Raw genomic sequence first — 12,443 nt, forward strand, 5'->3', positions numbered from 1 at the left:
TTCCTTTGCAGCGTCTCCTTCCTACATGGCGGAACCGACGGGTTGGGGATGCTGCACTTGCCCGCAGACTTGACAGATTTCTGTTAAAGGGCCCTCTTCTTCAGCACCTGCATCTCTTCAGACAATGGGTTGGCTCGGGGGGGGGGTATCGGACCACAATCCTATATACCTGGAGATTCAGGGTCCTTCCAAGAAACCCAAGGCACCCTTCAAATTTAATCCCTCTTGGCTGAAGGATCCGGACTATATCCAGCTGATAAAGGATTACTGGGCCTCTCATCCCATCAATGACTCTGTTCCTCTTGCCAAAGGTTTCTGCAGGAACCTTTCAGAAATCAAACATATTACTATCAAGTGGGCAAGGGTGAAATTGGAACGTGAAACAGCACAGCTCTCCCATATTGAAGCGGACTTATGTTCACTCACCGATGACAGAGGACAGGGCTTCATGACAGCTGCGGACAAATGTAGGCTTATTGATCTTGAGAATCAAAAAGCCAAGATTCTCAAAGAGAGAGAGGAATCCATTAGATTAAGGAGCCGAGCTTTATGGATTCAAGCTGGGGATGACAACACAAAGTTTTTCCATAACTTTGCAAAGTGCAGGAAGGTATCTAATACTATCTGGAAGCTCCCTACCCCGGATGGAGAAATAGCGGACAATTTCAATAAGCTCGCTCACCTGGGCATCACTCATTTCAGGAACCTCTACAAGAGTCCACGAGAAGAAAACTTACTGGATATTATTAATGTGGCTAACCACTTCCCGAGATTCGTGGAGGAAGAAGATGTGGAGACCTTAACTGACCCGGTCACTGTTGAGGAACTGGAAGGAGTTCTCAAATGGTTCAAAAAAGACAAAAGCCCGGGGCCGGACGGATGGACCATCGAATTCTACACAGCCTTCTTCGATGTTTTGGGTCAGGACTTACTACAGGTGGTTGAAGAAAGCCGAACTTCTGGATCATTATATCATGCCATCAACTCTACATTCATCGCTCTCATCCCCAAATCTGACTCCCCAGCATCCTTTGATGACTACAGACCCATCTCTTTTTGTAACTGCCTCTATAAAATCATCTCGAAGACCATTGCAAATCGTCTTAGACCTATCCTCTCCCGTTCCATTGCCCCGCAGCAATTTGCTTTTCTCGAATCTAGATAGATCCATGAGGCCATTGGACTCGCTCAAGAAGCCCTCCATTCCATCTGGTCGAAGAACTTAAAAGCCATCCTCCTCAAAATCGATCTGTCAAAAGCTTTTGACCATGTCAGCTGGCTCTATCTCAAAATGATCCTCATCCATCTGGGTTTCCCTCATGCATATATTTCTTGGATCATGGCCTGCATTACCACTCCATCTTTCAGTATTCTTATCAATGGTTCGGCCACAAATTTTTTTCATTCGGAGAGGGGTCTGAGACAGGGGTGTCCTCTATCGCCCCTTCTCTTCCTGCTGGTCATGGAAGGTCTCAGCCGCCTCATGGAAGCGGCCAAGCGATTTGGAGACATAGGGGGCCTTCGCATAACTGACCTTTGCTATCTCACTCATCTACTCTTTGTGGATGATGTTCTTATACTTCTCAATGGCAGTGTTCGTGACACTCGAACTTCCTCAAAGATTCTACAACTTTTTTCCTCTGCCACGGGTATGATGCCAAACCAGATGAAATCAACCATTACCTGTGCACACACATCTATACAGGAGACCCAGACTGGCCTACAAGCATTTCCTTACTCGGTCCACCCCCTGGATAGAGGTCTCAAATATTTGGGTTTCAATCTGAAACCTACTTGCCAAAGGATTGCTGACTGGGTCTGGTTGGTTGCCAAATTGGAAAAAAGACTCACAGGATGGAGCTTCAGATATCTCTCCAGGGCTGGTAGACTGGTGCTCATAAAGTCTGTATTAGAAGCCACCCCGGTGTTCTAGATGGCCCTTGCCTGGATTCCTAGGAACATCCTGGGGCGGCTACAGCAGTTATGCAACCGATACCTCTGGAATGGGAGTCAGGATAAAAGAGTATTTGCATGGATCAGATGGAAGAAAATCTCATTGCCCAAAAAGTGGGGAGGATGGGGACTAAAGGAACTGCCTGAATTTGCAAAAGCACTGGCCGCCAAGATGGGGTGGACACTGCTTACTTGTCAAAGTCTCTGGACACAGGTAGTCTATTATAAATACATTTGGCCTCATAATATTTTGGATTGGGCCCGTTTCCCTACTTGGTCAACAATGGGATGCTCATCGGTTTGTAAGGCCTTGATTCAATCCCTTCCTCTCATTCGGAACAATCTTGCTTGGCGCATTAATGATGGATTGACAGGTAGAATTGGTTTGGACCCTTGGATTAACTGTGGGGGTAGACATATCCTTAATCCAGATCTTATAATGCACCTTCAGGCCCGGGATATCCGACATTTTGCACAGATCGCAGACCAACAGCGCACTGATATATTTTCCCAGGCTTGGAAATCCGCTCAGCAATTGGATCTCCCTTTACAATGGCATCAGGAATGGGATCGCTATACTGAGGCATTATCTGAATCTCACATTCGTATAAAACAAGGACCGGATGAACTTATTTGGTGCATTGCTGATCATGGTATATATGCTCCAAAATTTGGATACACTGCTCTCATTTCTCACAGAATGCCTGAATCGTTACAGTCTTGGTGGCAATGCATTTGGAAGCTCAAGGCTCCTCCACGGACCAAACTTTTCCTTTGGTGTGCACTAAACGACAATGTACCCACAGGGGAACATCTCACCCGCAGAGCCATTTTTGGCCCATCATGGTGTATCTTCTGTAAAAATGCATCAAAGACTCAGGATCATATATTCCTCCTCTGCCCTGTCATCCTCAACCTATGGAACAACATATGTAATCTATTGGGTATCGCTGTCAATTGGAAAGGGATCGATATTAGGAGTGCTTGGGATACTTGGTCTCACTGTCATCCGGGCACTAAATTACAAAACCTTCCACCTGTGGCTACTTGGCATATATGGCTTGCTCGAAATCGGGCTATATTTGAAGACCGATTGATATCATGGAATCGGGTAGAGGCCACCATCATTGCAGCATATCATGAGTTACCAGACCCTCCACCCCCGAGACCGAGATCCATACAGCCCATGCCCAACTTTGATAGAACCATCCCGTGGGCATTCTTCGACGGAGCAGCAAATCAGGATGGATGTGGCGGGGGTTTTGTATTGCACATAAATGAACACCATCGATACCTTGCTAAAATGGGCTTTGGCAATGGATCAAATAATTTCGCTGAGCTCTCTGCTGTCCACAATCTTCTACATTTTGCATTATCACATCATCATACAAGAATCAATATATTTGGGGACTCATTGGTGGTTGTTAACTGGATTAACAATATCACTACTTGTCATACACACACTCTCAGCAATTTATTACATGATGCACTCATACTCAAAGCAGCATTTAACCATTGCACATGTTTACATATTTACAGAGAGCATAACAGCGAGGCTGACAAATTATCCAAAGAGGCCTCGTTACTTCCCCGAGGCGAGGGGATAATAGTGGAGCAGAATGGAGCAGAGGAGTATCAATTTTACCACAGGCCATTCATAGATCAAAGAGAACAAAGGGACAACAGTCCCAACAGCTGATAGTCAATGGCGTTTTTGTTTTTTGTTAATAGACATATATAGAACATGGATATTATGTTTATAAACAGAGTCCTCTTTCGGACAATAGATAGAATGCACAGTCAGATGAATGTACACAGAACAGTTTTGCTTATACCTACAGAACAACACCTTGATGAGGTGAATTTTGTATGAACAATCCAGTAATGCCTCGGCATCTGCTTTATGTAATTTTCAAACATTAATGAAAGTTACTGATTTTTCCAGTGGAAAAAAAAATAATATTATAAACCCAAACATAAATATTATAAACCCTAAAATAAATATGGTTGGTCATGGTTGACCACGATTTATTTTCATATTGACACAATCTTTTTCATAATGTGCCATTGGAAAATGGTTGGCCGTGATTGATTTTCATATTGAGACAACCTTTGGTACAATGTGACGTTGGACAATGGTTGGCCATGGTTGACCATGGTTGATTTTCATATTGATATAATCTTTGTCATAATGCGAGTTTGGACCATGGTTGACCACGATTGTCAAAATGTGACATTGGACCAATGGATTGATAAACCGAATGGAGATGAACCCTTAGATTGATAAACCCAAGGGATAAATTCTAAAACCCCAAGGTATTATAAACCCAAGGGAATAATATTAAACCCAAGGGACTAATATTATAAACCCAAGGTATATAAACCCAATGGATTATAAACCTAAGGGAATAATATTAAACCAAAACCCTAAAATAAACATGGTTGACCATGGTTCACCGCATATGATTTTCATATTGATACAACCTTTGGCATAATGCGATGTTTAACAATGGTTGGCCATGGTTGACCATAGTTGATATTATAAACTCAAAGGAATAATAAACCCAAGAGATTGATATTATAAACCTGGGGAAATAATAAACCCAAGGGATTTATACTAAACACCCAAGGCATTATAAACCTTGGGAAACAATAAACCCAAGGGATTTATACTAAACACCCAAGGCATTATAAACCCAGGGAAATAATATTAAACCTAAGGGATCAATATTATAAACTCAAGGTATATAAACCCTAAGATAAATATTATAAACCCTAAAACGATCATGGTTGACCATAGTTGATTTTCATATTGAGACAATCTTTGTCATAATGTGACGCAGGACTGTGGTTGACCATGGTTGACCATGATTGATTTTCATATGGAGACAATCTTTGTAACAACACAATGTTGGACCATGGTTGATTTTCATATTGAGAAAATCTTTGTAGCAATCTAAAATTGGACCATGGTTGAGCATGATTATAAACCCAAAGATTAATGTTAAACCTAAATATTAATATTATAAACCCTTTGAGTAATATTATACCCTAGGAATATGAACCTTTAGATTAATAAATTGAAGGGATCGATATTATAAACCCAAGGGAACAATAAACCCAAGGGATTAATATAAAATTCAAAGGGAATAATATTAAAGCCAAGGGATAAATATTATAAGCCTAAGGTATATAAACCCTAAAATAAACATGGTTTACCATGTTTTACCATGGTTTATTTTCATACACAAATGATTTTTTTCGCACTGTGACATTTGTCCATGGTTGATTTTCTTATTAAGACAATATTTGTCACAATGTGACATTGCACCATGGTTGTGAATGATTGACTATGATTATAAACCCTAGAATTAGTATCATGAACCTTATGGATAACATTATACCCTAGGAATATGAATGCTCAGACTAATACATAAACCCAAGAGATTAATATTATAAACCCAAGGTATATAAATTCTAAGATAAATATTATAAACTCAAGTGAACAATAAACCCAATGGATTAATACTGAAAACCTAAAGGATTATAAACCCAAGGAAATGATATTAAACCTAAGGTATAAATATTATAAACCCAAGGTATATAAACCCAAACATAAATATTATACACCCTAAAATAAACATGGTTGGCCATGGTTGACCACGACTTATTTTCATATTGACACAATCTTTTTCACAATACGACGTTGGACAATGGTTGACCATGATTGATGTTCATGTTGAGCCAACCTTTGGTACAATGCAACGTTAGACACTGGTTGGACATGATTGACCATGGTTGATTTTCTTATTGAGACAATCTTTGTCACAATGCGATGTTGGACTATGATTGACCATGATTGATTTTCATATTGAGACAACCTTTGGCGCAATGCGATGTTGAACAATTTGATTCATCATATTATGAATGAAGCGATTCATTTCCATTTAATGTGTAATGGCCAAGGATTTGTTTAATAATTAATTTAAATGTAACACTGGTAGATGAAGTGGGTCAGTGAAATCACCATCATAAATAACCCTCTCAGATGAACAATATTCCACCTAGATAAAATATTGTGCCTCTATTTAAAAAGAAAATAAAATTCAACCTCACGCCATCCACTGACATTGAAATAAGACACTTGCAAAATATTGTATAATTGTTATATTTTTGCAAATTTTTGCACTATGAATAATAGGAAAATTCCATTTGTTAAAAAATTATAGAATTATTTCCTTTCAAAAATTTAAAATTTTAATATTCAAAATTCATCAATAATATTTAATTGAAAAACCAAACAAATAAAAGTTATAAAAAAATTAAATTATAAATAGAAATTGTTAACAACTCCAGAACTTCTCAAGTAATTCTTTATATTACAAGATGCGAGAAAATATTTCAGAGTGCTTTTTTAGAACAATTATCTTATTATCCGTGCCGCAGGAAAGAGTATAATGTATTCAGAAATATGTTGACCTTTGAATTAATTTATTGTTGACCAATATTTTTTAAACAATATGTAAAGTGGACATTTTTTTTCTCCGTAAATGCTAATTCTATTAAAGAAAAGTAAAAATATATACAAAGAGGTTAGAACCTCTGAGGAGGCCGCGGCCATTCCTCTATCAAAAACTCAAAGACCTTACAGTTCAGGCTTAATGCCGAATTTACAAAACATACTACAAAATTTTTGGTTCGGGCACTGACATACTTAAAAAGATTACCCAGACTGAGCTCATCATGCCCTGTATTGACCACAAAAATTGAGAAGCAGCTAACATAACCATATCTATAACAGAAAACAGAGATTGGAAAGACATTGGCCCCTCTCCGTAGCCAGAGTGTGGACCAGACGGAGACATTTATCCTCAGAATTAACGACACATACCCAAAATTACTTAGACCACCCGGCAGAGAGGAAACAGTTCTAATCTGCATGCTTTGATGAGTCTGGCATTTCCGCTTCCGCTTGACTGGTAGAAGCAACCCAGGTCACAAACCCACTGTCATCATAAACAGGTTCGCCACCATCAGGAGTGGTCACCAAATTTAAAACACCACCTGCCCACTGAGTCGGGCCGCAAGGCACAATATCATTTTGAGCCGGATCCACGGGATGTTGTGGCACCTCCGAGACATGGCCACCTTCTTGCTGGTTATCTGCCTGGAACACCATCCCTGTCAGGTCCCCGAGAAGCACGCTGTCTCCCTGAGACTGAGAGGGGGTAGTATTAGCCGAGCTAACCTGATTACTGTCTTCCTCCGCGAGAACGATAGTGAGGCTTGCTGTCAAAATGGGCCTATTAAGCCGGCTTTGGAAAGTGAATCTGGCGGTCTGGAATGAACTGTTCGGAATGGGCCTGGCTTGTTCTAGAGGCGGAGATGAAGGAGACGCAGAGGCAATAGGGATGACATTTTGAGGAACAGGGCGAGAAGGTTGGCCTCTATTCCCTGTATGACTGCCTCTGCGAGGAACACCGCGGCGTCGGGGCATCCTCAAAAGCACAAATTGACTAGCAGAGAGATTGAAACAGAGAAGATCTATAACCTGAGGAACGCAAACAGCTTCGAGGAGATTACCAATCCACGCTAATAGCCAGATTCGGAACACTAGACAGAGGTTCTGAGACAGCTCTGCCGCATAATGAATCGCTCCAGTGACTGAACCAGGTGTTATGAACCGATCCATGACAATATACCAAATTCTCTGTCGATCATGCATGCCTGCATTTACTCCGGCCTGCAAAACCAACATTCGAGACTGCCCAGAATTGAATTCACATACCCTTAAGCACTGTTGCCCACCTGCGACGCGTCCTCGGCAAAAACTCCACCTGCCGTTTGCCCTACCAGCTGCCTTTAGTGTGCGGCTTGTCATTAATATGACTTGATACCACCCGCATCCGGGTGAATATGTAAAGTGGACATTAGACTAAAAATAATTTATTTTTTTAATTATTAAATTTTATTTATTTAAATTTTGATTGGTGAAGAGGAGTTGGAGTCTTATTTTGTAGTCATTATTTAACCTTTAACATTATGAACTTGTCATATCAATCGTAATTAACTGTACCTGGAATCCTCTAGTTGTGTGTGTGATATAACATGCTCTTTCCTCCCGATCCTTGTTTTAAGCTTTTACAAAACGCCCCTTTTAATATAAAATTAGATATCATGTCTTCTAATTGACATTTTTAATATAATAGGAGAGAACTTTATCTTTTTATAAATATTAAAATTGAAAAATAAGGCACATTTTATAAGTACGAAATTCAAATCATTCAAAAGTTATCCATGATTATCGTTTTCCTGGAATGAGTCATGTTAAATATTTAATACTTTATTTATTTAATTAAAACTAATTTCCATGAGCAGGACATTCGAAGAAAGTTTCTACCCGTCTTTTATGCAATTTTAAAATAGTTGTGTTAGGTATTTAATATTTAAGTTATTTAATTGTAATCCACGTAGTCTAATGAGGCTTCAAATTTGCTTGGAAAATAATGTAGTTTTTTTTTTTAACTTTTGATCAAATTAGGAAGAAATTTTGGGAATCCTCGTTATAACTGTCAAGTTTCAAAATTTAGGGTGCCACAATGTTTTTTTATTGTGCTGAATCCATTTCCACCATCAAAAATAGGATTCAAGCACTCCTATCAGATTTGTTGAGAAATAAAGTTGGATTTGGGCTATTTTTTGACTTCCAGGTAAATTTGCCACCTCAGTAGACAACACCATTATAATCTATGGATATTGAATTTCAAAATTAAGTAGATTCACGATTTGATAATTTAAACTATTCATTTATTAACTATATAATTTAAATTGAAATCTAGGACATATTATTTTGGGATTATAATTTTTGGTATTCAATATTTAGATCTTTTAATAAGATTTTTATTTATTTAATTAATATTTTTTAATAAATAAGATTGAAATTTCAAAAATATTATTTTAAAATTGAGTAGACTAACTTATAGACAAAATAAACTTTTTCACTAGAATCCGACAAAACAATTTCAAGAAAGAATGTGATTTTTTATTGTTTAAAATGCATTTTTGAATGCATAAATGGATTTAATGCCTGAAAAACCTCCGGGGTGTGAATTCTACAGATTAAACAACTTAAACTCAAGTGAATTCTATAGATTAAACAACTTAAACTCAAGTTTATAAAAATCTCAGCGAAATTTTGATTAAAATGAATCAGAAAAAATGTCAAAAAAAGTTCTTTTAAAATAGATTATATGACTTATGTAACAAATAAATTTTATTATTTTATATATATTTTTAAAATAAATTTGATAAAAATTTGATTAATTAGTAGAATTATAAATTTCAATTATTAAAATTTAAAAAAATGGATTTATTGCAAAATAAATATATATATATATATATATATATCTATATATATATATATATATATATATATATATATATACATATATCAAAATTTTTGAAATACAAAAATTTCATTATCAAAATTGTAACTTTTCATTATCTAATTATATTAATTAATTTATGAAAACATTACAACACAACTAATTTATTCCAATAAGTTTTTAAAATTAACTTAGTTGATTAATAAATACCAAATCATTCAACAATGGCATATATACCATTACTAGGATTATGAGTGTTATAAAACACTAAATAAATTTTGTGTAAAAATAATTAATTTAATTTTAATAAAAATATATATATAATTTTCTTTTTTCTATCTTAGTTACCATAACTTATGTTATCATGATATCTTCCTAGTCAATAAAAACATACTAAATATATAAATTATATATATAATTAAATAATATAGTTTATATTAATTAATTTATGAAAACATTATAACACAACTAATTTATTACAATAAGTTTTTAAAATTAACTTAGTTGATTAATAAATACCAAATCATTCAACAATGACATATATACTACTACTAGGATTATGAGTGTTATTAAACACTAAATTAATTTTGTGTAAAAATAATTAATTTAATTTTAATAAAAAAATATTATATATATAATTTAATTTTTTTCTATCTAAGTTACCATAACTTATGTTATCATGATATCTTCCCAATCAATGAAAACATACTAAATATATAAATTATATATATAATTAAATAATACAATTTAATATTGTTTTAATGTTCTTTTAATGTTTATGGGAAATTTAAATATGTAAAGTGATAAAAATGAGTTTATTTTTGAGAGAATATTTTTTTTTACAATAAACTCAATATACAAGATAGATAGTACAATTAAAATTAAATATTATGATTTAGAGAAAGTCCATTGTTCCTATACTAAAAAACACTTGGAATTTTATTAGTGCAACATTTCTTCCACCTATTAAGCCATTAGGTCATTTTTTTAATGGGATTTCAACTTTGTAGTAACCTCAAATTGTGCAATAAAATGATATTCAAATACCTCATTAATCCAAAAACCATGAATAACACCATATTACTTGATACTTCACCAAATAGTACTTAAAAGTGTCATATAATTTCTATTTAAAAAATAATAAAAAATTATTGTGTGGAAAAGAGCATTCTATAACCAATAGAAGAGAGATGTAATTTCTTTAGTGCTCCACTGAGAGTCTACATGTCCCTTATGAGATAATCAATAAAAAAACATGTTAGCTATATTTAAAAATAAAAATCAACATGCAATTAGTATTACACAAATTGGTATTATTTGGATGTTTCAAATTAGACAGTTTTGTGATTGTCTAAGACACCTTTTTACCACATTAAATACAAGTATGAAAATGTTTCAATTTAACAACATCATGATCTTACATTATGATTGTTCTAATTTGAAAACTTTGTGATTTTGTAAAATGATTTGGCCAAAAGAATATTAGTTATGAAACAAGGAACTTAAAAAAAGATGATTAATGGAAGACTAATATAATCAAAATCAACCCTTTACACATAAAATTTAAAATTATGGCTTATACTTTGCCCATTATTATGAAAAGATGATTAATTAAAAGTTAATACAATCAAACTCAACCCTTTGCACATAAAATTTAAAACTATGGCTTATCAAACTCAACCCTTTGCACATAAAATTTAAAACTATGGCTTATACTTTGCCCATTATTATGAAAAGATGATTAATTAAAAGTTAATACAATCAAACCCAAAGGTTTGCACATAAATTTAAAACTATGGCTTATACTTTGTCCAATATTATGATTACATCTCTCTCAATCACTTTAATGAAAGTATCATTTTTTACTCTAATTCAGCTATATTTAAACTAAGCTAGAGTATGTGTAATGTAGCCCTTGTTCAAAGGTGGCTATTAGTTCATACTTTTCAAAATTCAATAATTAAACTAAACGGAAGAAACACTAGCTGTTCAACCTTGTTTATTTCATAGTAATATAAATAATATAAATTTTTTGATAATTTATATAAATATTACTGAGATAAAAATAATTTATATTTCAAATTGAAATATATTTTACACATTTTACATTTTAAATTATGCTGTATTTAGGTTTTGAAAATGAGAACATATCAAACTCCAGGCCTAAGTCTAATCAGGTAGAAATTTCAATTTGAAATAATCCATCAAATGTGACTGCAACAACTTTAACGAAGAAAACTGTTTCTAAAGAATTTTAACCATATTTCACGAGTAAATAAAATTCCATCCCTAAACAGATCATTTCACCACCAGGCCAAAACTACTGTTTGTTGTCGTACTTGGGATACTTTTCCATATGCAGTGAAATTACAGTCACACATCACAGTCCATGTACATGCATTTGCCAGGATCGAGAAAATTAATTCCATACCGCGCCAATTGCGTGAATGTGGGGTCCTACAGTGTTGTCCATAATGGTAAAGGGGTGAAGGAGAGTATTCCACCAGAAGTCAGTCTATCATCCATGCCAAAGGCCCCACAAAGGAGTACGATGCACCACGGATCACTGATTATTTTCTATCTTTTTGGCATTTTCTTTTATCACAAGTCAATTTGGCATTTTCTAAGAAATTTTAACCATATTTCACGAGGAAATAAAATTCCATTCCTAAACAGATCATTTCACCACCAGGCCAAAACTACTGTTTGGTGTCGTACTTGGGATACTTTTCCATGCAGTCAAATTACAATCACGCATCACTGTCCATCGCGTGCGCCTCTACTTTAGGCAAAGCATTATCCAGTGGCATCAACATAGCTGGTCAACACTGAATACCATACGAAGCATCAACTACGTGGCATCTTTGAAGCTAGTCAACAAAGAACCCCACACGCTTTTTGTTTTCAATAGAAAATCCACATGGTTTATGGCCACAACGTGTGGTCCATTGCTCGAAACGCGCTAAATTACTGACCCACTCCGTGATTTTGTAGGAACCATTAGATATTGTGTCCAGTTTGTCTGCCATATGATATTCACATGACATGACATTGGTGGACTAGTATTTTCTATTAGTGTCCCTATGTGGCATCGATGACGTGATG

The 12,443-nt window shown here is 35.2% G+C and overlaps 1 protein-coding gene across 1 annotated transcript; it reads left to right on the top strand.

Annotated features, from left to right (window-relative positions):
• The first annotated feature begins 1,933 nt into the window (after positions 1 to 1,933).
• On the top strand, positions 1,934 to 3,652 carry LOC149213754 (uncharacterized). Its single transcript, XM_089389137.1, has one exon. The coding sequence runs from the start codon at positions 1,934 to 1,936 to the stop codon at positions 3,650 to 3,652; it is 1,719 nt and encodes a 572-aa protein (XP_089245263.1).
• The last annotated feature ends 8,791 nt before the right edge of the window (positions 3,653 to 12,443 follow it).

Source organism: Pinus tabuliformis, chromosome 1_1 (assembly GCF_031772625.1).
Source record: "Pinus tabuliformis cultivar Carrire ecotype Pingquan chromosome 1_1, CPIR1, whole genome shotgun sequence".
NCBI classification, from domain to species: domain Eukaryota; kingdom Viridiplantae; phylum Streptophyta; class Pinopsida; order Pinales; family Pinaceae; genus Pinus; species Pinus tabuliformis.

Excerpts from the sequence above, each read along its gene's own strand:
- LOC149213754 (XM_089389137.1), top strand. The coding sequence starts at position 1,934 with ATGGCCCTTGCCTGGATTCCTAGGAACATCCTGGGGCGGCTACAGCAG.